This window comes from Micropterus salmoides, unplaced genomic scaffold (genome assembly GCF_014851395.1).
Source record: "Micropterus salmoides isolate LMB-PRFRI ecotype aquatic unplaced genomic scaffold, ASM1485139v1 Ms_hic_scaffold_16, whole genome shotgun sequence".
Taxonomy (NCBI): domain Eukaryota; kingdom Metazoa; phylum Chordata; class Actinopteri; order Centrarchiformes; family Centrarchidae; genus Micropterus; species Micropterus salmoides.
Window position 1 is genome coordinate 2,095,025 of NW_024040707.1, and position 27,051 is coordinate 2,122,075.

Below are 27,051 nucleotides of genomic sequence, written 5' to 3' on the forward strand. Positions count from 1 at the left end.
TGACAGGTCGCCATTGACTTGTCAATCTGCTTGTAGCCCCGCCCTAAAGCCTCCCCTGCTTCCTGGTCTCTGTTCCTCTAAATGGGACCATAATTTACTAAATGAACATCATGCTGTGTTGAAGAAGACTTGAAACTAGCGACTGAGACCATAAACTCATCAGGAAAGTGTTTACTGAGGGAATAAATCAGCTGACAAGTAGCATCATTTTCAATATTATCTAGCTGCAGTGCTGGAGGCTGCAGTTTCAGCACCCCCACAATCCTGGGACCGCAGTTCTAGGACCGAAGTTCTTTTGTGACAGCGCCATCTAGTGCAGTAGTGGTGGTAATGCAGAGCAACACAAAGGAGGTTAACCCCGTCTGCTAGCATGTCGTCCATGATGCAACTGTAGGGTAAACCGGTCGGCATGCATATAATCAATGGCTTAAGTTTAGGCACACACTCGGTGATGGTTGTGGTGAAGGTAATTGGCTTCGGGGGGTTGTCAAGAGTAACACTAGTTAGCTAGCCAGCCAGTTAGCCGGCAGTATCAAAGTAAACAAGGGTCCTAGCAATGCAGTTCCGGTCCTAGGATTACAGTCCTGAAACTGTAGCCTCCAGTGCTGCAGCTACATGCTACTCTTCATTTTCTCATAGACTTCTTTACGATCACACTTCTTTCTGTAGCTGGTGGAGTCGCCCCCTGCTGGTCGTTAAAGAGAATGCAGGTTTAAAGCATTTCAGCTCTGGCTTCACTTTTCAGACCCAGAGGTTCCCACTTGCCCTAACCCCACCCTACCCCTAACCTTAATCAACCAAACTAACCGAGGCAATGAGTACTAGCCAATCAGATGCAGAGTTGTTGAAAATCTAATGTGGGGAAGAAATAACGCTGTGGCCAATCGTCCTAAACTGGCAGAGAGGCAAGGGCAGTGTCCAATAAGAGACGTAGGTGACACCATATTTGGTCCATAAACTACTACAGAAGAGGCCAATCAAATCACATCATAAGAAAACCATTACTAAACCACATAAATAAGAGACATTTAAGAACCGCTATGATACCTGGAAATCAAAAATGTCTGTAGGGGGTCTTTAATAAAGAAATGCACACAGGCTCAGTTCACAGTTCAGATCTGTTATCCCCTGTTCTCCTGACCCCACACATATCATCGCCTGCCGCTGCTCACAGTTGCATGTTGGTGCCCGAGCGCTCGAGTACCTCTGGAGTTGACCTGGGTCAGGTCTCTGCTATAAAAACCAAATGTACCCACGAAAGCCTCCAATGTGCTGTATAAAATATGCATGACGTGTGTGTGATGTGAGTCCAACTTCTGTCTTTAGAGGCTGCTGGTGAACGTTTTCCACCGACTGCTCTCTGATGACGTCACGCACACAAATATATCCATAACAGCATGTTGCACCATCTGCTCTGTGTTTTAGTGGATGAACTAGTTTACAAGTAGATCACAGTGAGTGACTGACAGCTCGAACTTTAAATCCAGAGCACAAAGACAGACCGTCGGAGGGCTTTCAGGTGAGATAACAGTAATTTGGTGTTAAAAGTGCCTCATGGTAATAATACTGAAGCTTCAAGACAAGGCAACTTTATCTAAAAAGCACATTTCCAACACAGACGCAACTCAAAGTGCTTTTCGACCAGAATAAAATAAAAAAAACGAGATCAAATGAAATAAAAAACACATGGAATAAAGTACAAATATACATACGGTGCTGTAATAACTTGTAAATTCCCCCAAATACAAAATTCAATCAAATAAAAGAGCAGTAGAAAAAACAACCAATCATAGGCAGGAGAGCAGCAGAGTTTTTAATTTAGATTTGAAAGTGCATTTCAGATCATTAGGAAGTTTATTCCATCTGTGAGCAGCTCTTTGGTTCAGACTTAAGGTTCTGAAGATCTAACGTTCCTACTTGGGTTATATTCTTCCAGGAGATCAGAAATGTCTTTTGGAGATGACTGATTTATAAACAAGCAGCAGCATTTTAAAATCTCTTCTATAAGTAACTGGAAGCCAGTGTAAAGATTTAAGAACTAGAATAATGTGCTCAGCTCTCTGAGTTCTAGTTCTGAAAGAGCTGAAGTCGTCTAACGTTTGGACCAGAAAAGAGAGCGGTACAGTGGTCCTGCCTGAATGAGTTTCTTTCTTTGTTTCAGATAAAAAGCTGAACTAAACCTTCTTGATGTGGCTGCTGGTCTCAGATCTCAGTCTGTTAAAACCCTATGGGCCTTTCAGACAGACTGCGACGACCGCACTGCTGTGAAACCCATTATTTTCAATGGCTTGCGCTGCGCCCCGGCGGTTCGTTGCTGCGCCGAGCAAAGCGCGAGCACAGCACAGCGACCTCACGCGCACGCCGCCGTCAAATGTCAAAATAGTTTAAGTGGTTTTGCGCTGAACCGCAGCCCCAATCGCTTCCTATCTGAAAGGGCCAAACTAAACTGTATCAAAGAAGTGGACACAGCCACCGTGACGTCCCCCGATGGTTTGTGGACCATCCAGACCATCTTGTATTTTTGGAACGAGTGGAGCTAGCTAGCTTGGTTAGCAAGGTGCCTCTATGATTTACATTAACTGTGATATTAGCTGGGATGCTAATTTTGGCTAGCGACAAACAGGCTTAAAACAAAATGTACTTACTGAAAAAATTAACAGCCAACTCCTAAGTTTCCACCAAAGCGTTTTTTACTGAGGCCAGCGTCTTTTTCAATTCATCGCAATGGGTTCGCCGCATTTTTACAACATGGTAAAAACGCCAGCAGCGTGACGAGGCGCTGAGCGTCTTTTTCACGCTGAACGCTGAGCATTTTTTTCCGGTTGCAGAGAGTTGAAAAATGTTCAACTTTGGGAAAAACGCAGCGCTCGTCAATGTCACTTTTTACCCAGCTGTCCAATCACAGTGCTGGAGGGCCGTGCCATCTCAGCTCTTGAACGAAACGATGTGCCTCTTCGCTGAGGTATATCCTTGTCCGCAAAATCTCATGAACCCACGTACGGCGAGTCCGTCCCCTCGCTCCACAAGTTTCAGCCTTCTCTTCGTGCAGAGTAAGAACCAGAGCAAGTAGGCCTAACGTAGGGTACTTTGTGGTGACATTTTTACATTCAGCAAAATTAGGTAGCCTACTTGCAGCACATCGCCTCCATGGAAATTATGTATCAAAGCAACCACGGCGTCTTGAAAAAGTTGTGCTGTGCCTCCAAAACGCTCCAAAGCTTTCATTCTTTCCTCCTTGTTGCCAAATACAAGGATTTCTGTCTTGTGTTTATTTATTTAAAGTTGATTAGCTAAGTCTTCAGGTAATTGATCCTAACGAAGGGATGTCATGCCTTTATAAGTGCAGTGACTCTGTGATTACACCTTTTAATAACCAGCTAACCTCCAGCATCTACATTAACATCACATTTGTGTTTTCATCATTATGTTTGGATGAAAAAGCAAAAATCTGGGAGGAAATTTGGAAAATTAGGAAACAAAAACAGGTTCTGTTTGCACAGTGGGACGTACCTACTGTAAATTTTGTCAGCCATTATAAAATTTAGTCTTAGTCTTAGTCCTGTGTCCAATGTCCTTGTTAGTTTTTATCATATTTAGTCCACTGTCTACTATTTTTGTAGTCAAGTTTTAGTTGACTAAAAGTCTGGGTGTTTTAGTTAAAAGAAAATCAAAAGCATTTTAGTCTAGTTTTAGTCATTAACCATCATTTTAGTCTTTTCTAACTCATTAGTATCATTTTGATTAGCATTTTGGTCAATCTGCTCAAACCAAAATAGAGATATTTATCATTTTATTTCACTCATCTCACATATAGATCAATTTTTTTGTAAAATTTTTAGCTTTGTTCTCATTTTTATTGCAAAGGAGACATTAACTTACCTCAGTTATATATATATATATAATCTGGCACTCTTTTTGTCCGCCTCACTGTATTTGAAATGGGACCAAATATCTAAGCGCCTCTTTCTCCCTAGCATGTTGTGTTCATTCTCCAGAGTAACGTTTTCCTCGCCCACCAGGCGTCGCCTCGGTCAGCCAGCGTGCAAAGCAGAGGAAGAAAAAAATACAGCTGAATGAACACGCTGTTCGAGTGAAAGTTTAAAAGGAGACAGCTTGTAATATTTTGTCTCCTCATTATACTGACAAAAAGAAAGAGAGATTTTATTAACGTTTATATTTTATGAATTACATTTTAGTCTCGTCATTTTTCGTCAACAATATTGCATGTTACAGTTTTTCACAATTGCTTTGACACCTTCACCCATATTCTCAAAACTTTAAATATTCGCAAAACCCCTTCTGACTCTTCTGGCAAAATAAAACAATGCTTTCAGAACATAAACACAGCCAGTCAACAGGTAAAACACTACACAGCATTCTTTAGACACTACCTCAAAAAATTAAGAACACAGCGTCCAGGGCATGTAGTTACAGAAAAAAAGATTTGCGTAGAGGAAACACATTTTCCAATTTTAAAAGTATAGTAATCACAACTTAGCACAGTAAATATATAGTGTACTGTAAATACTGACATTGACATAGTGGTTTGATCACATGATTAGAAACAAGTGTGCAGAATTCAGAGTTGTTGTGTGTAAACGGTGACAGCTGTGTTGTAGTTGTGTTTAACTTTTGCCGCATGTATTTATATGTTGCCCATTTTGCAACACAATTGCATCACAGTGCAAAATACGCTTTGGTGAGTGAGAATGTGTTTAGAGTTTTAGTTTCTTCTGATGAAAGTAACACTAGAAAACATGTGGTTGCTTCCCATCATTGTGCTTCACAAGTTTATTCTAACATTTTTCTCGGTTTCTTTCATCAAAACACTAAAATGTTTTTAAATATGAATCAGTTACATGCAGTTAATCACACAATTCAAAATAAACATCCACTGTGTGTTAAAAGCTCATTTCCTTAAGTCAAGATGAATTTAAACCTGAACGTCTATTTATGATAAAGAATGATTACACACAGGCAAATTATGTTTGCCTTACACACACACAGAAACAGTGTTAATGTTTTTTAACGTTCAGGATCAGCTGGAGGAGAGTCAATATTTACCCCCCCCCTCTCTCTTTGTGTTTTATCTTATATGCTTTCACTCCAGCTTTATTTGAGTTTCTGAATTTCTCCATCCATCCTCCCATTACGTCCTGTTTTAGCTTCTGTCTTTTGTTATGTTTAATTTAGGATTTCTTTCTTTTATTCATACACTTCACAACAGAAGTTATCTCGTTGCACTTTTCATACAGAGCAGGTGAAGTCTTTTGTGTCTTTGGTAGAGAATTGCGTGCTGTGTTTTGAAAAAAGCGTTTTATGCAGTTATAAACTGAGTGAAAGGCTGAGAAACAGCTAATGGTTTTGGAGATTTGAGGTGAGGTTTTGCTCTTTGACTGAGAGGTTTCAAAAATCGTGTGACATGTAAAGATTTTGTGTGTAAGCAGTTGTAAAAAAAACTAAACGATTTGACGGAGGTGACAGAACGCAGGGATTACTTCAGCATATTTATCTATGGATAGATTTAAGTAGCTCTGCAAAGGTTGCCAGTTTTTAAGTTAAAGTGTTCATCTCACTGCGTCTTTAATGTCACTGCTGGTTAATCGGCTCGCAGACAGAAAGACTATATTTGGTCGTGCAGCAGAAAACATAAATCGGCTTAATGTCAGATGCTTCACCAGTTTGATGTCCTGAAACCAAAACAGCCAGTTGGTTTTATGTGCTGGCCCGCTGACCGACCATCACTCTGGGACTAATCCCTCAAGCCAACCATCACAGTGAGACCTCAAATAACTCCACAATATTAAAGAATGCTTTAATGTAAAGAGAATATAAATAATAGGGCTGACCCCGAATAGTCGCAGATTCTGTGCTTCGATGGGCGGCGCCCAATTCGACTGTCAATCTTACAGTCGAAGCTTCACAGCGAAACAAGGATCACGCCATTTTGGCGATATGGGGGTGCTCAACATCAGATTTTACATAGAACTACCAGGTTTCTCCCAATAAGTTAATATACAGCCTGTTACAATAAACATTTCAACATGTAATGCTGTAAATAAACATGTAAATAGAAAAAACTTTCAATAAAAGTGCGCATATAAATCCCAAATTGTAACCCTGACCCTGGGTGCGCATGTGTAGGCGTAGCGTGGATTCATGTGGTGGCAATGGAGGAACACTTGCAGAGATGGAGCTGCAGCTTCACTGGTGTTGTGCTGAGTTGTCCGCACCTCGCTGGACTTTTGGATAATTTATCACCGTTGACGAACCACACAAAGAATATTATATTGTTTTTAAACAGTAGGCTACTTGAAATAGAGGAACCGCGAGGAACCGAACCGCGAGGGACCGAACCGCGAGGGACCGCGACGTCCATGTAGTTGTAGGCAGCGTGGAATGAAGCAAAACACAAGACTGGTGATTGACAGGCGAGAGAGAGAGAGAGGAAAGGGTCTTCAAAAAGCCTCAGTTTAGCTGGAAATTTACAGTATAAGCTGAATGAATAGAGACTGTACCTTCTCTAGATTACCCCCCCCCCTCCCAGGACTTGGCAATTCTGATTCGATCCTTAGTCGGGTACAACCCTAATAAATAATAAAACTGAAGAACCTTTACAGGTTTACATAAGGTGATTCCTTATGGTTATTTCTGTCCCGCTGAACTGAACTGTACTCAGATCTCTTGTTCTGTTCTGATCTGATCTTCAGACTGCCTGTTTAAGGTGTGTCCCATGAGTCGGTACTCGGCCCAGAAGCAGTTCTGGAAGGCCAAACAAGCCAAACATGAGAAGGACAAGATCGCTGACGTGGTTCTGCTGCAGAAACTACAGGTAACGCACACGCACGCATTTCTGCACAGTTATATAGAAAATCAGATCACTGTCAGCGTTGGATTTTCTTTTCTGATGAGGGCTGCCCCCTAAACCTCATCATGAGTCGATTTTAAACATGTTGAATCACATAACAACGCAGCATGGCAGGTTGGAAAGAGTCTTGTCTCAAAATTACCGGCAGCTCCAACACTCTCCGGCGACTAAATTACTGTTTAACCAGACGCTGGAAAAAGGGATTAACACTTCAGCTGATAGAGGATTTTATTGCTGAACTATGAGCAGGATGCACACTTTTTATTTTTTGACTGTGTGGAAATGTTTTCACATTACAGAGGATGAATAAATGCATTAAAACTGGAGTCTTACAGGTAAAACATGAGACTCAAGTAGGCTTAAGTGTAACTTTGAGAAGTGAATAATAATATTATTTCTAATAATCGTAGGTCATCAGTTAAAATGTTTAGTACATTTGAAAATTTGTTTGTTTATGAAAAACATGAACCACCAGCTCAAGACAAAGTGAAAATCTTTGGCTAAATCTGGCATATTTACATTGCTGCAACGTTAATATGTTCATTAGTAAGCAGCGTCCCTTTTAAATAAATACATGAAAATAAAATAAACATCGTCCTGAAGGCCTTCTCTTATAAGACAGATCCAGGAACAGCCCTGCTTTGACTGATGGGACTAAGCTAGCAGTTTCCCTCACTGGAACTACCACTACAAATAATCTGAGTTCGTTGTTGTCGGCTGTTGTCGGCTGTTGTCGGCTGTTATTTGGCTGTAGTGGAGTGAATGAAGATGTTACGCCACGTTACAGCTGAACTGAGTGAACTGTGTGTGTCTTGCAGCATGCGTCCAACCTCGAGCAGAAGCAGAACGAGACGGAAAACCGGAAAGTCCACGGAGACGTTGTCAAATATGGAACTGTCCTGCAGGTAAATGACATAATCCTCTTTTTCAACAGAAATACATTTAAAAGGTTAAACATGAACCTGGAGACAAAAAATTTAATTACTACAAAGAGACACAAAACTTGTTCCTGTGTGGGAGGGATGGGAGCTGTTTTACATGTGTGTGCCGAGAGGCCGCTGGTCTTATAACTCTTCCATGACGGGACATGAAGTTTTTACTTTGCTTTGTTTGCCTGTGATTGACTGATGCAGGGTTTTGTGCAGGGACAGAGGTCTCACAGATGTTGCGTGCTTTCTTTTACCTTTGGCTCTTATACATTCATAAAATTATTTCAAATAGTTTTGAGATAAAGGTAAAATTTACACTGAAGCTGATCTTTGCCTCAAAGTCCCTATGAAATCAAAATCCATGTCTTTGAAATGAAATCCATGAAATGTTTATTTGTTTTTATTGCAGCAATACACCAGCATCTGGCCCAACAATGAGTTTAGTGTTTCTGGGGGCCGACCACCAAACCTCACTGATTACTATACAAGAACAAAAACACATCTTTGTCAACTGATCAAAATTGATGTCCCCCAGCTGCCCTGCCTCAGCTATCTGTGATTTACGGAGTTTGCTGGTGAACAGATAGCTTTACTTGTTGCTAAAGTAACAGCTAACTGCTGTTAGCTGCTGTTAGTTAGCTCAGTTAGCTGTCATATTAGCCGGCTCTGCCTGCACTGGGAGCTCGGAGCACTGGGGGAGTGTTAGCATTTACCGTTACACTTCTAATGTTACTCAAGCCCCGGAGGTTTCCAGGCCGGGGGGGTTTGTAAAGTTTATGGCCAGGTGTGGGGTGATGGCGGGTAACGTTAGCAGCCTCCCAGTGAACACAGGACCGAGGGGAATTTACGTTATAGAGGTTCAGGATGGACAGATAGCTTTAGTTTTTGCCAAACCGTTAAATGCTGCTAACTATCTGTCTGCATCTGGAGCTAGTTAGTTTCGGGCTGCTAGCGGTCCTATTAGCTGAATCCAGTCCAGGATTCCAAGACCCAAACCCGGCAAGAAAACTTCCTCTGTACTGTATTCCCTCTCGTCAAACTGGCCTCTGTCGGTCTCGGATGATGTGTTTGGTCCGGGCTGGAAGTAGTCCGCACAGAGTCTGCAAGACGGCGTGGGGGCGTAACGCTTATTCAGCGCTATTGGCTACTGCAAACGCCAATCAATATTTGCGAAAAGTCCCTCCCTAGCTTCGTGTTTTAACAGCAAGCACGTAAATATCCGGAAGCAAATAGCACTCCGGTTTCCGTTTCATGGGGACTTTAATTTGTTCCAACAAGAATGAACTTGTGTCCATTTGTGTCTTTGATGCCGTCTCTACAGTTTCCTTCCTGCTCAGTCCGAACACAGTTTCACACCACCGGCCATCAGGATGCACCGACTACAAGTTTATTTTTTACTCCACATCAGACATTTGGTGGGACTGACTCAGAGTCATTAATACTTATTATTTCCAGTTAATCTTTCAGACTTCAGTCCTGGCAGGGGACAGCAGGTGCAGCCCTCCCTGAGCAGCTGGTTTACAGAGCAGCCGCACAAACTCAGGTTGTTTTAATAGTCAGTCAGTCAATAATAATTACAACATCCAACTGATTTCATGCTGCACACACAGCCAGTAATTTTCCACGTTATACAACAGGACTCAGTATGAGGAGAAATGTTGGCAAATTGACCAAATGATATGATTGGCTGTGGTTATTACAGTCCTGCGACAGCTACAGATGCAGGAAGTTTTTTAAATTTTTGTGCCAGCATAGAGAAATTTTTGGCGCCCCTCAAAGAGCTTTTAGCGAGCGCCATAGGAAAGTCACCAGCGCCTAAATGATCAGAATTGACAAAAAAACAACCTTTCAAATCCTCCCCAAATGTGTTTTAATCACGATAATTCACTTTTCTTCACTTTTTGTCACCTGACCAATCACAGCCTGGATGGGGCAGGACATAAAAATGGTTGGATGTGCTACAGTAAACTTTCAAATGTTGAACTCCTGCATGAATGGTTCTGATTGTTGATGAGATAGCAGCATTAACAGATTAAGTAGGCCATTTTTCTTGCACAAGAAAACATGAGACCAACTGGAATTAATCTTATACTAGTGGTACATAAAATTACAATATCCTACATATAGTAAAATTAAACAATTTATATATTAACATACTAATAGTATACTATTAGATTAAAATTGAACTTTTTATCTAATGTTATAATATTACACTAATACACTCATTTAAACTAGTTTCTCGTCCATGTTGTGTGAAAGAGCCTCTTTCCACTGCTGAGGATGCCAGTATGTGCTCCTTCTAGCCTCCTGCGAGCAGCATGTTCTGTTTTACTAAAGTTATTGTAATACTGATCAGTAGTCTTGTTTACATCAGGTGTGAGTTGTGTGTGTTGCTGGTATATTGGGAATCCGTCCCTGGTTCAAAAACTACACAAGCACTAATTACAGTAAACTTTGTTTTGATGACTGATCAGTATTTTAAAAGATGTTTTCAATGTCTCAAATTTTCAAAACATCTGTTTCAATATTTTAAAAAGCTTTAACTAAATATTAAGGCTGATGCTGAGGTGTCCAGATAAAGGGTCTTCACTTGCAGTCGTCCAATGGTTTCATACCATAGTTGAACACAAGGAGAAGGAGCACATGTAGTATAAATATGTGTATAATAAATAGTCTTTTACATTTTTTGCTGTGCTCCTAAATGTCTTTGTGTGCTCCTTGGGAAACAGAGCCCTGCATAAGAAGTTTACTTTTTGGTACTATAATAATAAAATCAGTTGCTTTTGCAGTCCACTTGAAAAAGAGTTTTCCTTTGGAGACACAATTTGAAGTTGGAAAAAAGGCAATAAATTGTAATATATTGCTATATATCGTATCATGATATAAATATCGTGATAATATCGTATCGTGGGGCCTCTGGTGCTTCCCACCCTTATAAAACAACTGATTTCATGAAAATGAAGAAGCAGCCCAATGACAGAGCAGCCGTTCTCCCTTTTACAAGTCAGTGTAGCATTAAAATAAATAATGTTGCTTTAAGTAAAAGTAGTGATACAACACAGATTCAAATATTAATTTCATTAACTGTACAAGTAGTATTACCTGACTATATTGGAAAAATGTACTTAAAGTATCAAAGTATTTGTTTGTCACAATGTATTATTTTATTGCCGATATTTTTGATGCATTGGAAGTTTTGTCTGATGGTGGTGATGGTACAGTGGATAAGACACACGCCTTTAGTGTGAAAGACCCACGTTCAATCCCCCACTGTGACACACCGATGTGTGCCCCTAGTTACTCCAGAGACCTCTGACGTTTATCGTGATAACAGCTTTGGCCGTATCGTCCAGCCCTTCAAGAACCCTTGAATCAGAGTAAATTATCTCACATCAGACAGACTTCTCTTCATCAGTCATGGAAAATGAAAAAGTACTAAAAAAGGTGGGATTTTTGAGATAATTTGCCTGACATTGCACGACTATTGTGCAGGGGCACAATGCGATGACGATGCTGAAACGATATATTGTGCAGCCCAGCTGCCAACTACAGTAGTGGAGTGAAAAGTACGTTTGCCTCTGAGCTGTAGTGGAGTAAAGGAATAAAGCGGCACAGCACTTGTACACGTTAAATGGACAGTGTGTTAGGCAGTTTGACTGGCTGACCTGTTTACAAAGACGCTCACCTGGAAGGTCGAGTTGACAGGTCGACGCCTGCTGCTGTCAACCAGGTGATTCACACCCCTCATCACCATGGAAACGTGCGTCCTTTTGACTGAGCTGATGCATGTGTCACTGGACCTGGACGCACGCACACACACACACACAAACACGCACACACACACACACACACACAATGTCAATATTGATCTTACTTCACTGCTAAAGATCTGTCATAACACACACACACAGAGTCTGGGTGTGGCTGCCGCTGAGTGAAACTTTGTCAGATTGTTAAGATAAAGATTCCTGTGAGAGAAAGGTGTGTGTGTGTGTGTGTGTGTGTGTGTGTGTGTGTGTGTGTGTGTGTGTGTTGAAGGTGTGGAGAGGGTTACGTGGATCTGTAGACTCCATTAAACTGCAGCAGCAAACGTAACTGCGCTTCACCTTTCCCATGTTTAAAGAATGAGTTCTGTGGAAACAATGAATGAATGAACAAAATCGCGCTTCCAGGCATAAATGTTTTCCAAACGGTGGTGTGACGAAACATTTCGCTCCCTGAAAACAAGGCGAGATTTTATCACTGTTTTTAAGAACTCTTCAATGACGGAAATGTATGAGAGGAAAATTAGTCTTTCGTACGACTGAAAGTCGATGCAGGCGCATTTTGTTGCTGACGTTGTTCGTGTCTCGTCTGTCACTCTGTCGCCCCTTATTGTTTCCACCGGATTTCATGCCATAAATAGTGTAACTTTTTAATATTGCAAGAGATCTCATAGCACGAGGTCTGGTCACTCCCCAAGTTCCAAACACCTGAGTTAGACAAATCATCCATATAGTGTGCATATTTGATATATTTGATTCTGGATTTTTATTCTTCTTTTATTGTATGTCATTCTTTCTTTATTCTTTGCACTACTTTTCCCTGCGCTGCTGTGCCAGTTTGAATTTCCCCTACGGAGGATCACTAAAGGAACTTCTTATCTTATCAAAGTTTCTTCAGCTTTTTCCCATCCGGCCTGTTTTTGTCTCTGTCCTCCCACTGTTCAGAGAAAAATCTTCTAAGACTGTAACTAGGGACGCACCAAATAGCAAAAAAAGCCCTTTCGGTGTTCGGCCTAATAAGTCAAAAGAAGTTAGCGTTTGCTGACACTGTTCTGCTGACTTGTCTTCTAGCACATCCACACCGTAGTCTCTCCAAATCCTGTGGGAAATTGGCAAAGTAAATGAAAAAAATTCATTTTGGTGCATCCCTAACTGTAACTTTGGAAGATACCGACTTGATTTGACAAACTCAACTCAACGAATGTTTGAATACATTTTTGATTGGAAAAAAATGGATTCGTCATTTACATAAGCCACGTTTTCAGGAACTTTACCCAGGAACTAGGAACCTTTTAAAGAACTCACTGTGTTTCCACCGCAGGGACCAGGGTCTCAAGTTCTGGGGACTTTATTTTACCCCCGAAACAGTAGTACTCTCCCAAAGTACTGGATCTTTGGGGGCTGGGGCTTCAGTCGAGCATTTTGGGCATTGTGAATTTTTCTTCCACTGACTCAATGATGACATTTCCAAACCAATAAATCACATCAGCACCAGCCCATCTTGAATCTCCTCCATTGTTACTGTGCTGTCGCAGTGTCAATAATGATGCCTGTCTGTCAGACGTTTACATCAGAGTAAGTACTAATTTGCCTGATCCTCGCAGGTCTTTAGACGGCGGTGGAAACAGTGGGCTGAAGGAACCTTTTAGTTCCTTGAAACGTAGATCCTGGGACTAAAATTGTAATAGAAAGGGGTCTTTTAACATCCCGTCCCAGTAGGAACGATTACAGGAAGCAAAACCTGAGCTTATAAATAAAATTGACTTGACAAGCTGGATAAATTGAGACGTTACCTAAACAGAAGGAAATAGTTCATTTGTTGGGGACTACTTTCAGTGGTGGATGAATCCACATGTGGCGCTGTGGTGAGTATTTGGGCAGCAGGACGGGGACTGTGGGACTGAGTCAGAATAAACTGGTGGGTTTTAATAGTTTTCCGACAACAATGGAGCTCTGTGGTTCAGAGGAAGAGCAGACATCAGGCTGTGAGACACACAGTACTTGTACAAGGTACAAAGTAGATTTATTGATCATTTTACAACACAGGCTTGTATGAGTTGTAGTTCCCTTTCTGCTGCTCACCAAAACAAACATTACGAAAATGATAAAGAGCGCTGAGATGTGTGACTGAACCCTGACCCTGGATGAATTGTTCTCACATACATTCACCGTAACCTTGAGTCTGTGATTTATTAATGAGAAGAAAAATGTCACCACACCTCTGCTGTCTGTCTCCAGCTGCTCCATATGAAGAGCAATAAATACCTGACAGTGAACAAGCGTCTGCCGGCGCTGTTGGAGAAGAACGCCATGCGGGTCACTCTGGACGCGACGGGGAACGAAGGCTCCTGGCTCTTCATCCAGCCGTTCTGGAAGCTGCGCGCCAACGGAGACAATGTAAACACAGTTCATACTACACATCAGTACACAGCGTCTCACACACTGCAGACCATTATCTTCATTTTCAAATAACATGTCCATTATTTTATTGATTAATCCATAAAATGCTGAAAGTGTTCCCGAGAGGTGGCGTCCACAACCCAAAGATAATCTGTTTACTGTCACAGAGGAGAAAGGAAACCAGAAAATATTCACATTCATGAAGCTGGAATCAGAGAAGCTTTCCAAATAAAAAAGACTCAAACCAATTAATTGTTTATTAAAATAGTTGGCAATTAATTTAATAGTTAACCGCTAATCGATGATGTGATTAATTGTTGCAGCTCTACAGACCAGATTCATGTTCATCGTACCCAGGAGAAGAGTCCTAATGATTTCTTCCCTTCAGCACCACCATCAGCGAACTCTTATATAAATATATATAATAAATCTACTTGTCAGATTTCTTTCTTTCTAACATTTTCCTATAAACAACCACCTTTCCTTTAATAATGAGAATATAATTCGTAAAATCATCATGATCATCACAATGATAATCAATTCAAACAGCACATTTCATGTAAAGACATGAAATACTGCTGCAGTAGATTTAGTGTTAGTGGTTACACTTGATTTGGATAGTTTATAATTCAACTATTACATTTCTACGGAAGTCCTTTATAACATTCTACGGAAGTCCTAAGCGGCCATCGATTTTTTTTACTCCGTTTTCCCGTGATAACGAGATGATCTCGAGATAACGAATCATAGCTGTGTTAAACTACTGTTTTGTTATCTCGAGATGACGAGATAATTATCCCAATATCACGGGAAAACGGAGTTAAATAAAGATATGAATCGATGGCTGCTTAGGGCTTCCGTACATTTCAGCAGCTTGTTGTAAAACAGTTTTCTAAGTCTGGTTGGGATTAAACACAAACATCTTGTTTAACAGCAAAACAAATACTCTCTCTGTGTAGGCGGCCTGTCCAAATAAAACGTGTTATTGTTAGTTGTAGTTTCATTAATAATGTAGTAGTTGTACTACAGTAGCAGAGGTAAGTGGCAGTAGTACCTGCAGTAGTAATGGCAGGAGTAGTACTTTCCCTTTATGCTTTTGGGCATTGTGAATTTTTCCTCCACTGACTCAATGATGACATTTCCAAACCAATAAATCACATCAGCACCAGCACATCTTGAATCTCCTCCAGAGCTTCCACATATCAGATCAGAACCCACAATATGTTTTATTTATTGCATCTTCTGAACTGAAACCAATCCAGACCGGAGCTGGAAGCTGTAGAAAACTACACTGACCCGAAACGTTTGTCTGAGGTCATCAGGTAGAAAATGCAGCTGTGCACACATCAGCCAACAGCAGGTAGTCGTAGCAGTTTGGGTGTTTATCGTCTGCCGCCTGTTGCAGGTGGTGGTGGGAGACAAAGTGATCCTGAACCCGGTGAACGCCGGTCAGCCGCTTCACGCTTCAAACTACGAACTGACCGACCACCCAGGCTGCAAGGAGGTGAGACAGACCCAGTACTGCCACTGGGACAGAGGCTTAACACTGAATTTGGTTCTGCCACTGATGGGCGTCAGTAAACTGTGTCAGAACCGCCCAGTCAGTACAGCTCTTCCTCCCTCTGCAGGTGAACTCGGTGAACTGCAACACCAGCTGGAAGATCAACCTGTTCATGATGTTCAGCGACCACAAAGAGGAGTTCCTCAAAGGAGTGAGTGCCTTTAATGAGACACAGCAGGCAGTACTGTAGTACACACAGTACACACAGTACACACAGTACATGAGGGAATGAGGGACTGACTGTTGTGACCAACAAAAGAGTCATTTTATTACTTGTTTCATTTAAATAATTATAAAAGGCCATAAACACCTAAAACTATCCAGTAATCCTTTGTGGTCGAGTCCTGACCCACATTTTAATTGGGAGCTTTCAATACACAGGACTCATGGAGGTAATTAATGTACTTTAAAACACTTAGATTACTTTGATAGCAGGAGAAAAAAAACAAAAAACATAATAGCTTCTGGTGCTGAAACAGATTTAGTCATGACCGCAAAAGTTACTCATAATAACTGTGCAAGACATTTTACTTTGAAAAGTTCTGAAGGAAATTCAAAAGAGACTTATATGCCTGCACTAGAGGTTTATCTTTTGGCCACCAGGTTTAACTTTTACAGTTTTGTTTCTTAGAAATCAGATGTCGTTTGTTTTTTGTGTCTCTTTAAATTCTACCATACCCCTGAGCCTCAGCCGTTATTGCTGTGGACAAGAAGCCAGTCAGATGCGTAAATCAGGGTAGTAGCAATTACAGACCATTACAAAAACATTGTTGCAGTTGTGAACAAAACACATGGCCGGGGCTATCAAAGACCCACAAGCCTGTAATGCTTCTTTGACGTTCTCCCTCTCAGGGCGACGTGGTGCGTTTGTTTCACGCCGAGCAGGAAAAGTTTCTGACCTGCGACGAGTACAAGAGCAAACTCCACGTTTTCCTCCGGACCACGCTGAGACAGTCTGCGACCTCGGCGACCAGCTCCAACGCCCTGTGGGAGGTCGAGGTACACGTGCACACACACACACACACACTCGGTGAGTTTCCTCTAAAGCTGAAGATGTGTTAACCTCTCGCTGTGCTGATTGGTCCGTCAGGTTGTCCATCATGACCCGTGTCGTGGGGGGGCGGGACACTGGAACAGCCTCTACCGCTTCAAACACCTGGCCACCGGCAACTACCTGGCTGCAGAGGTAACCAGGGCTGGTGAATGACTAATAGACGGGAGTTATTGACTAACTTTTTCAGCTCTAATGCTGAAAAAAATAATTTAGACTGAAAATCTGTTTAGGTCTGACAAAATGGGCGTCACTATTTGTAGTTCATGCTAATTATATTAGTGGTTTTTCATAGACTGTGTGCTAAATATGTATAAAGGTACCTTGTAGGGTTCAGTTTGCTATTTTATCTAATTTCAAGTTATTATTTTGCAGCATAATTTAGGTTTGAAGGAAGTTTAGATGGATGGAGGGATGGAAATATTTCAGTCGACAGTTGATTAAAGGATGATTATGATTTATTAAAATGAGGGTCTTATTTTTGTATCGGTAATAATAACATTGAGCTCAACACCTTACAGTATGTAACGAGCTGGAATCCTTTAACTCTTTGATCTCTGCTCCTGCCAGTGCCTACACTGGTGTGTTTGCTTATTGTGGGAGTTTCTTTCAATGCTTCATATCCGTACAACCTGAGCTAAAAGGTGATGTAAGTCAGGAAACCATCAGAAGTGATAAAAGGATTGAAACTGTGTCATAAATAAAAACAAATCTGACGTGTTTCTTCATCAGATTTTACAAATTTAAACACAAAACTATTTATGTTTTGCATATTGATGGAAAATATTATTTATATGCAGAGTGCGAAGGCGTGCTCTATGTTCACTTTAGTTAGTTGTCATGCCAGTTCCAGTCAACTACTACTATAATGTTAAGTATAAACTATACAGTAAAATAAGCTAACTACGCTAAACTACTGCCTCTTAGTGTTTCCCGCAATCTCTTGCTGACATTCCTGTCGACCTGCTTCTCTGCTCCTCTGGCGCCACCACCCGTTGTGGGTTGTGTTTTTACTGTAATGTAATGACGACCTCTCAAGTGTAAACAAGACAGAAGCCTTAGCTTCCTCTGCAAAAAGAATGATAATCTAGCTATTATAGTCTTTATTTTAGATCAGTTTAAACAGGATTTCATTAGTACTATTAGAAATAGTTTCTTTTCTTGCAGTAGATAGTATCTTTGGATGTAACTATTGTTGTTGTCGTAGGAGAACCCAGGCTATAAGGGAGACGCTGCAGATCTGTCGTCCTCGGTGAGTTTTTACTTCTTTACTGTCGTCACTTCATCCAGTCCAGGGAGGTTTTAGGGATCTGAAAATAACCTGAGCTGGTAGCTACAGCATAATGTACTTTTACTATACAATTAAAATATCAGCGCAGTAACAGTACACAGCAGAAAGTCCCCCTCCCCGTCAGTCACTTCCTCCTCACCTGACCTCTGACCTCTCTCTGCAGATTGACGGCCGAAGCAACAAGCGCTCCCACGGTGAGAGGATCAAGTACAAGTTGGTGGCAGTGGCTCATGGGAACGACATCGCCTCGCTGTTCGAGCTCGACCCGACCACGCTGCAGAAGACAGACTCGTTCGTACCACGGTAGGAACACTCGGCTACGTTACTGCCGGTCTTTTTACTTCCTGCCGATGTTTCATTTACATGGTACACTACATATAGGCACAATAATGATTACATCCTGTTGATTTCATAAAACATATATTTAAAATATATGACACAATTATACCACATTTATAATGCAGCACTCAAGATACATTATCAAATGTTGTACTAATTTTAGCATCACATTTGACACTAAACACAACTACCTTTCTGTAGGCTTTTAATGTGAAACATCTGGACAGGAAAAGGGAACTGACTGATTAGAATTAATTAATTATTGAAAGCAGAATTTCTTTTAAAAGTGAGTTACGAAGAATTATTTAGCCGTAAAGGACCCACAGAGTGTAGATCGCCAACGAGAAGCAGAGTGAAGTGAAAGTGAACCGGCTGTCTTGCAGGAACTCGTACGTTCGACTGAGACATCTGTGCACCAACACCTGGATCCAGAGCACCAACGTCCCCATCGATATAGATGAGGAGAGACCCATCAGACTCATGGTTAGTCCCACACAAGTTGTTCATGAAAGCTGCTCTACAAAAACATCTGACAACAATTGTTGCAAAAGCAAGTAAATGAGAAACAAATTTGAGAAACTGGAAACAGAAAATGTTTGGGCATTTCTGCTTGAAAGATGAAAGGTTTATCAGTTATCCAAATACAGTAGCTGCCCAGTAATTTTATGTTGAACAGCTAATTTTGACAACTTATTTAGTCCGGCTGCTTTAACATTTAACATTTGAGAAATGTGGTTCATTTTGTTAAACCAAAATCAAGGGATTTGTTGTTGTATTTCTTAATTGAAGAAACAAAGCCCTACTGTATTATGTAAAAAGGTAACAGTTACAGATTTAGAATCATATTACAAAATCATATATGGGAATCATAAGAGGAACTTAAAGGTAATAAAAGACTGGACTAGAAAAACATTGGTAAAACTAATTCTATAAAAAAAGAAAAAAAACGTGACCAAAATCCAACCATGTCTAAAACATTTTACCGTAAACCTTTTAACAGTTAATATTTATGTTTCTCAGTCCGTCAGTGTGTGAAGCGTATATTTATCTCACCCCTCCTGCAGTTGGGAACGTGTCCCACTAAGGAGGACAAGGAGGCGTTCGCCATCGTCTCTGTTCCGGTGATGGAGATCAGAGATCTGGACTTTGCCAACGATGCCAGCGCCATGCTGAGCACCGTGGTGGACCAGTTCAGCCAGGGCTTCATCAGCCAGAACGACCGCCGGTACGACTCTGTGTGTGTGTGTGTGCAATGAGGCAGTGCAGCTACTGAACCTCTGTATGAATTTAGGAACTGGTTTGATATGAGAAGATCCAGTTTGACATATGTTACTGTAATGGAAAATGTGTTTTGACTTTAGTCTCTCCAGTTCAGGGTGTGGTAGCACATTGTCTGACAATTAAAACATCTATTTTAAATGTTCATTAGGGAAAACATTGCATGAGTTAATATTTATTGTTATTTGTTGGTCAGGTTTGCCATCAAGCTGCTGGAGGACGTGGTTTTCTTTGTGGCAGACGTCGCCAACAGTGGGCAGCCAGTCCTGGACGTAGTCATGAACAAAGCCAACCGAGAGAGACAGAAACTAATGAGGGAACAGAACATCCTCAAACAGGTGTGATACGAAAATTACTCAGGAACTTCAAAAGAAATCATGAAGCAGGAAATTTTCAATAAGTCAGTGACTATCATCTAAATGATGTGTCTGTATGTGTAGATCTTTGGCATCCTGAAGGCTCCCTTTAAGGACCGGGGGGAGGGGCCTCTGCTGCGCCTGGAGGAGCTGGCAGACCAGAAGAACTCTCCCTACCAGTACATGTTCAGACTCTGCTACAGAGTTCTCCGACACTCCCAGGAGGACTACCGCAAGAACCAGGTGAGGAGGAAGATGATGATGACCCCCCTTATGAACTACTAGTCAATGAGTCCAGTTAGCTGGGTGTTTCCCATATTAAAGGCGTACCCCAGGGTTCTATACAAGCACCATTTCTCTTTTCTATATACAACTTATCCAGTGAACTGTGAATTGTTCCCTTCTATGCTGATGATGCTGTTCTTATCAGTAGAACCAACTTAATTCTGGCAAGCTCATAAAAGGCTGGAGCCTGCATTTCCTGCAATGCAACTCGTTAGACCCACCATGCCTCCTAAATACCCACTTCTTTCAAACCCCCCACTCTCAGTTTCTTTCTGTTAAAGATTTTAAATCTGAATGCCCAAGCTGAGATAACTGTGATGATCAGGGATCTACAGAAGACTTTGTACAACTTTTTTCACAAGCTGAGTAGGGAGTTCTTGTGACGAAGTTGGTGTTAAATGATGACAAATCCCGCCTCACATAATTTTCCAATGGTAAAGGTGGTTGGTAAAAATGGTTTGTTTTTACTTAAATATTGGGTTAGATGTTCACTAGGTCAAAAATAAACTTAATGATGTTGATGGTTGAGGTTCTTAAAACACTGATGATGACACTTATAATGATGATAGAGATTTTTATGATGCTATCGTTGCAAAAGAGTCAAAACAAAAAGGGAGATGAAAAACAAAAAGTGAATGATTCCCTTTTTTACTTATTCCCTCCCCCTTTCTCACCCTCCTCCAGGAGCATATAGCAAAACAGTTTGGTGTGATGCAAAGTCAGATCGGTTATGACATCCTTGCTGAGGACACCATCACCGCCCTGCTGCACAACAACCGGAAACTGCTGGAGAAACACATCACCAAGACCGAGGTGGAGACCTTCGTCAGCCTGGTCCGCAAGAACCGAGAGCCCAGGTACATATGTAGGAAGGAAAAGGGGAGGGGGGGGCAGATCTTTGTTCTGTGGCTGTTTATTCTTGACTGTGTTTGTGTGTTCTTGACAGGTTTCTGGACTACCTGTCAGACCTGTGTGTGTCCAACAACGTGGCCATCCCCGTCACGCAGGAGCTCATTTGTAAATGTGTGCTGGACCCCAAAAACCAGGACATCCTCATCAAGACAGAGTGAGGAGAAAGGGAGTGGGGGAGGAATGACCTTTGACCGCTCAATCACAAATGCTCTAAACACACAGACATTAAACACATTTAACATTCGGTGTGACTTCCGGAGGAGAGAGTTATTTCTGATGTCCATCAAGAATACATGCACTTGTTCTTCAGTATCAAAGTAATCACATGAGAGTTATCTGTATATCCATTGATGAACTGCACTATGTGCTGGGTCCAAGCTAGAAGGAAAATGGCACCCATGACTCTTCCCAGGACAAGCCGGGGCCCGGTGTGCTGGTAGCCTTCTTAATTCCTGTCTTGATAGGCAATAGAAAAAGAATGGTGAATGTGTTAAGAAACAGGAAGCACTCAACATATCCTGCAAGTTTAGTGTCAATTCCTCGTCAGCCACAGCCTGTCGCAAAAAGTGGGGCAGATAACAGACTAAAATTAGCTTTGTTACGTTAGGTCTTTGGCAGGAAAAACATTTTTGACATCAATGATTTTATAATCACTCACAATCTTAATTTCATGTTTCTAACTGAAACTTGGTTGGACCAAGATAACAGTGCAGCTGTCCTTATCGACTCTACCCCTCCCAACTTCAGTTTTAAGAGTGAAGCTAGTGTGCATAAGAGAGGAGGTGGAGTTGCCATTTTGTTTAATGACTCCCTCCAATGCAAAAAGATGTCTTATGGAAAATTTGCTTCTTCTAAATGCGTGGCTCTTCAGCTGAATTCCTCTTCTCGAGCTATTTTTCGTAATATTTACAGGCCCCCTAAATACTGTGCAAACTTTTTTGATGCCTTTGGTGAACTGCTGTCTATAATCTGTATTGTTGGTGATTTTAACATCCATGTTGACAACCCCCAGGGCAGAGGGGCTTAAGAACTGTGTTGTGTTCTTCATAATTATGGACTGACTCAACATGTGACGGAGCCCACACACAATAAGGGGCACACGTTAGCATGCCTTTAATGGGACCAATTGGCCAAAGTATCAACAAATATAGGCAGTATTTTAGTATTTTAGTAACAAATATTAGTTCTTAACTGTAGCTGACATTACAACAGACCAGTTGGTGAGCTATGGGGTCTTTCTCTCCTTATGGCAATGGAAATGTTTTCATTTCCTCCATTTTCTCACAAAAGTAAAATTTTACACTGAGCTGATTAAAAAAAGGAAAGGAAACAGTAGTAAGATCAGAGATCCACTTTAAAATATATGGACGTCAGGCTTTAGATGAAACTGTATATTAGTCGTTGGGTCAAATTTGAGTGGGTTTTTCCAGGTGGGTACCTCTGGGTGCTTTAAAGGAGACCTATTATGCTTTTCCACATTTTATGACTTATCTACAATGTTATAATGGTGGATGTTCATGTTAAACATGGCCAAAGCTTCACATAATGAGGTTAAAGTATTTAAAAGAAATCCCTGTGAGCAAAAACCTCAGATTTCTTCAAGTTCTGAACGCTCTGTTTTTAACTGCTTTTTCTACCAATGGCTCCGTAATACGACACCAGAAGCTAGAGGGAGGCTCAGTCTGTCTGTAGTGCCCAGGGACAGCCTGGTAACTTGCTTCAGTTCTTGGTCAATCAGAAGACAGTGGGCTTTGGGAGGGGGAGCTTTAAAGAGACAGGAGCATTGACATCTTGTTTCAGACTGAGGCTGAAATGAAGGCCTACATGAAGAGCCAGTATAAGACATAAAATTATTTTTTTGAACTTTGAATCATGCAAAGCTGCCATAAAAGACTCACAGAAATATAGTATAGGACTGGAAAAGCATTATAATAGGTTTCCTTTAAACCTGCACTCTGTCCAATGGCCAGCAATTAATCGATCATTCTCCAAATTATGCTTCAATCTCAACATGCTACAATTTCACTTGATTTCTGTTTCGTTCCATCCAGACGTCGTGTTCCCAAAGAGGCGTCCCATGGTGGTGGTCATGGAGAATACATGGGGATGGAAGACTATGGAGATGAGGACGAGGTATACAGGCTTGCATCTCTGTTTGTTTTTTTTAACTTTTTTATTTATTGGTATTACTTTGTTTGACTGTATGGAAAAGCGCAGGTTGAATATAATTGCATATGATGATAACTGTATTGAATCTTTCCATTTTAGATTATTGACAACAATTCACCATTTAACTAACAAGCTCTGCATGGCTGTGTAAAACTTTCCTACTGTGGATAAGGATGGGACAGATGACTGAGGGCAGATCATTTAATAATATTTTAAACATAAGAATTTAAGTTCTGACTGAAAGATAGCTGATAATAAATTGTGCTGTCGTTCTTAACACTGGGTTTTGTTGTTTTTATGGTGACGATTCTGTAGACTGTAAAAAAACAAAGAGAGGCAAGACCATAAATTACACAAAAACCACGTCTTCCTTCTTTAACAGATGAAACTGGGTATTGTAATTTCTGTCAAATCATATTAATTGTGTCTCTTTCTGTAGGTGTGGCTGGTGTGGACAGATAAGATTAATGAAAGACAGGAGAAAGGCATTAGACAGCTGGCTCAGGAGGCAAGACAAGGAAACGCTCACGATGAGAACGTCCTCACCTACTACAGGTAGACACACACAAATGTGTCAGAAAATTCATGATCCCACCATTAACTTTCAGTATATTGTGAATGAACTCAAAAATGGCAATGGAAGAAAGCAAAGTTTATAATGGCTGTCTGTCTCTGTTGACACCCTCAGGTATCAGCTGAAGCTCTTTGCCCGAATGTGTCTGGACCGGCAATATCTGGCCATAGACGAGATCTCCAAGCAGCTGGACGTGGAGCTCATTTTCCTGTGCATGATGGATGAGACGCTGCCCTTTGACATCAGGGCCTCCTTCTGTCGTCTCATGCTGCATGCCCACGTGGACCGAGACCCTCAGGAACTGGTCACGCCTGTCAAGTTTGCCCGCCTCTGGACAGAGATCCCAACCTCCATCACCATCAAAGAGTAGGCAGATTTGTGTTATGGGATTTATGGGAATTGTCAGATCTGATCGGCTGTTTGTGTTCAAACATATTCACCTAGTTATTGGTGTATTAAAATGTAAATTGGGAACATGTCAGACTGTGCTATGACTGCCTGGTGAAGTAACGATTGTAAATGTCTTTTGTACTAACTGCCAAGAAAGTGCACTATTGGTGTATTAGTATGTAAATTGGGATTAGGAGTTAGCGAGACTGTTTCATCGAGAGCGCTGCTTTTTGAAGCCTGGGTAGCTCAGTTGGTGGAGCATCAGACTTTTAATCTGAGGGTCCAGGGTTCAAGTCCCTGTTCAGGCGACTCGTTTATTGTGCCTGCTATCGTCATCATTCGTGGATGGAAGTGTGATGCATTCAAACGGAACTTGCAGACTTCCCACGAGCATGCACGTTACGTCCACAAGTCTAGTAGGTCCGCTTTACCCTAGTCATTAGGACACTTTCATCCACATGTTTGTGCCTCTGCTGGTCAGATCACAAATCTGATTGCAAGCCGTTGGGGTATTCCCAGGCTACGTGCAAATCAGGGTCGACCCTTCGCAGTCTGGATGAATATTGTAATGGACCTGGCGCTCATTGTTAATTGTCAAAAGAGCCAGAAGAACAACAAGTTCTGCACTTACCCAGTGTTATGGTAACCATGCCAGTTTAGCTCCACCAAAAAAACAGGCTCCCTGGAAGTCTTTTTAATGGGCTTTTTGTCAGACTGATGAACATGTCAGACTGTGCTATGACTGCCTGGCGAAGTAAAGATTATACATATATTGTGTTCTAACTGCCAAGAAAGGCGACTAGTTTATTGTGCCTGTTGTCGTCGTCATTCATGGATGGAAGTATGATGCATTAGGACCGTTTACTTTACCCTAGTCATTAGGACACTTTCATCCACATATTTGTGCCTCTGCTGGTCAGATCATAAATCTGATTGCAAGCCGTTGGGGTTTTCCCAGGCTACATGCAAATCAGGGTTGACCCTTTCCAGTCTGGTATAAGGTGGTAGTGGACCTTGAGCTCATTGTTAACTGTCCACGTGCCAGAAGAACAACAACTTTTGCGCAGTGTTATGATAACCATAACAGTTTTTTAATGTTCTTTTTGTCGGACTTTGATGAACATGTCAGACTGTGCTATGACTGCCTGGTGAAGTAACGATTGTAAATGTCTTTTGTACTAACTGCCAAGAAAGTGCACTATTGGTGTATTAGTATGTAAATTGGGATTAGGAGTTAGCGAGACTGTTTCATCGAGAGCGCTGCTTTTTGAAGCCTGGGTAGCTCAGTCGGTAGAGCATCAGACTTTTAATCTGAGGGTCCAGGGTTCAAGTCCCTGTTCAGGCGACTCGTTTATTGTGCCTGCTATCGTCATCATTCGTGGATGGAAGTGTGATGCATTCAAACGGAACTTGCAGACTTCCCGCGAACATGCACGTTACGTCCACAAGTCTAGCAGGTCCGCTTTACCCTAGTCATTAGGACACTTTCATCCACATGTTTGTGCCTCTGCTGGTCAGATAACAAATCTGATTGCAAGCCTTTGGGGTTTTCCCAGGCTACGTGCAAATCAGGGTCGACCCTTCGCAGTCTGGATGAATATTGTAATGGACCTGGCGCTCATTGTTAATTGTCAAAAGAGCCAGAAGAACAACAAGTTCTGCACTTACCCAGTGTTATGGTAACCATGCCAGTTTAGCTCCACCAAAAAAACAGGCTCCCTGGAAGTCTTTTTAATGGGCTTTTTGTCAGACTGATGAACATGTCAGACTGTGCTATGACTGCCTGGCGAAGTAAAGATTATACATATATTGTGTTCTAACTGCCAAGAGAGGCGACTAGTTTATTGTGCCTGTTGTCGTCGTCATTCATGGATGGAAGTATGATGCATTAGGACCGTTTACTTTACCCTAGTCATTAGGACACTTTCATCCACATATTTGTGCCTCTGCTGGTCAGATCATAAATCTGATTGCAAGCCGTTGGGGTTTTCCCAGGCTACATGCAAATCAGGGTTGACCCTTTCCAGTCTGGTATAAGGTGGTAGTGGACCTTGAGCTCATTGTTAACTGTCCACGTGCCAGAAGAACAACAACTTTTGCGCAGTGTTATGATAACCATAACAGTTTTTTAATGTTCTTTTTGTCGGACTTTGATGAACATGTCAGACTGTGCTATGACTGCCTGGTGAAGTATCCACATATTTGTGCCTCTGCTGGTCAGATCATAAATCTGATTGCAAGCCGTTGGGGTTTTCCCAGGCTACATGCAAATCAGGGTTGACCCTTTCCAGTCTGGTACAAGGTGGTAGTGGACCTTGAGCTCATTGTTAACTGTCCACGTGCCAGAAGAACAACAACTTTTGCGCAGTGTTATGATAACCATAACAGTTTTTTAATGTTCTTTTTGTCGGACTTTGATGAACATGTCAGACTGTGCTATGACTGCCTGGTGAAGTAACGATTGTAAATGTCTTTTGTACTAACTGCCAAGAAAGTGCACTATTGGTGTATTAGTATGTAAATTGGGATTAGGAGTTAGCGAGACTGTTTCATCGAGAGCGCTGCTTTTTGAAGCCTGGGTAGCTCAGTTGGTGGAGCATCAGACTTTTAATCTGAGGGTCCAGGGTTCAAGTCCCTGTTCAGGCGACTCGTTTATTGTGCCTGCTATCGTCATCATTCGTGGATGGAAGTGTGATGCATTCAAACGGAACTTGCAGACTTCCCACGAACATGCACGTTACGTCCACAAGTCTAGTAGGTCCGCTTTACCCTAGTCATTAGGACACTTTCATCCACATGTTTGTGCCTCTGCTGGTCAGATCACAAATCTGATTGCAAGCCGTTGGGGTATTCCCAGGCTACGTGCAAATCAGGGTCGACCCTT

At 41.6% G+C, this 27,051-nt stretch overlaps 1 protein-coding gene and 3 non-coding genes across 10 annotated transcripts in view; all 4 read left to right on the top strand.

Moving 5' to 3' along the window:
• Window positions 1–27,051, top strand: part of itpr3 (inositol 1,4,5-trisphosphate receptor, type 3) — a 155,683-nt gene that overhangs the window by 24,069 nt on the left and 104,563 nt on the right. For all 7 annotated transcript variants that reach the window (XR_005444780.1, XM_038721803.1, XM_038721804.1 and 4 more), the window contains exons 3-20: window positions 6,711–6,832; window positions 7,687–7,773; window positions 13,800–13,958; window positions 15,367–15,465; window positions 15,590–15,673; window positions 16,375–16,521; window positions 16,613–16,708; window positions 17,781–17,825; window positions 18,028–18,167; window positions 18,587–18,686; window positions 19,268–19,428; window positions 19,678–19,819; window positions 19,922–20,080; window positions 20,807–20,979; window positions 21,069–21,188; window positions 23,086–23,167; window positions 23,643–23,758; window positions 23,892–24,143. Coding sequence is in view for 6 of the 7 variants with exons in the window: in XM_038721803.1 (XP_038577731.1) it covers window positions 6,711–6,832; window positions 7,687–7,773; window positions 13,800–13,958; window positions 15,367–15,465; window positions 15,590–15,673; window positions 16,375–16,521; window positions 16,613–16,708; window positions 17,781–17,825; window positions 18,028–18,167; window positions 18,587–18,686; window positions 19,268–19,428; window positions 19,678–19,819; window positions 19,922–20,080; window positions 20,807–20,979; window positions 21,069–21,188; window positions 23,086–23,167; window positions 23,643–23,758; window positions 23,892–24,143 (2,284 nt within the window). In the remaining variant the exon portion in view is untranslated. The remainder of the gene's footprint in view (window positions 1–6,710; window positions 6,833–7,686; window positions 7,774–13,799; window positions 13,959–15,366; window positions 15,466–15,589; window positions 15,674–16,374; window positions 16,522–16,612; window positions 16,709–17,780; window positions 17,826–18,027; window positions 18,168–18,586; window positions 18,687–19,267; window positions 19,429–19,677; window positions 19,820–19,921; window positions 20,081–20,806; window positions 20,980–21,068; window positions 21,189–23,085; window positions 23,168–23,642; window positions 23,759–23,891; window positions 24,144–27,051) is intronic.
• Window positions 24,403–24,475, top strand: trnak-uuu. Its single transcript has one exon. It is a non-coding gene; the product is annotated as a tRNA-Lys (tRNA).
• trnak-uuu lies at window positions 25,440–25,512 on the top strand. Its single transcript has one exon. It is a non-coding gene; the product is annotated as a tRNA-Lys (tRNA).
• trnak-uuu lies at window positions 26,741–26,813 on the top strand. Its single transcript has one exon. It is a non-coding gene; the product is annotated as a tRNA-Lys (tRNA).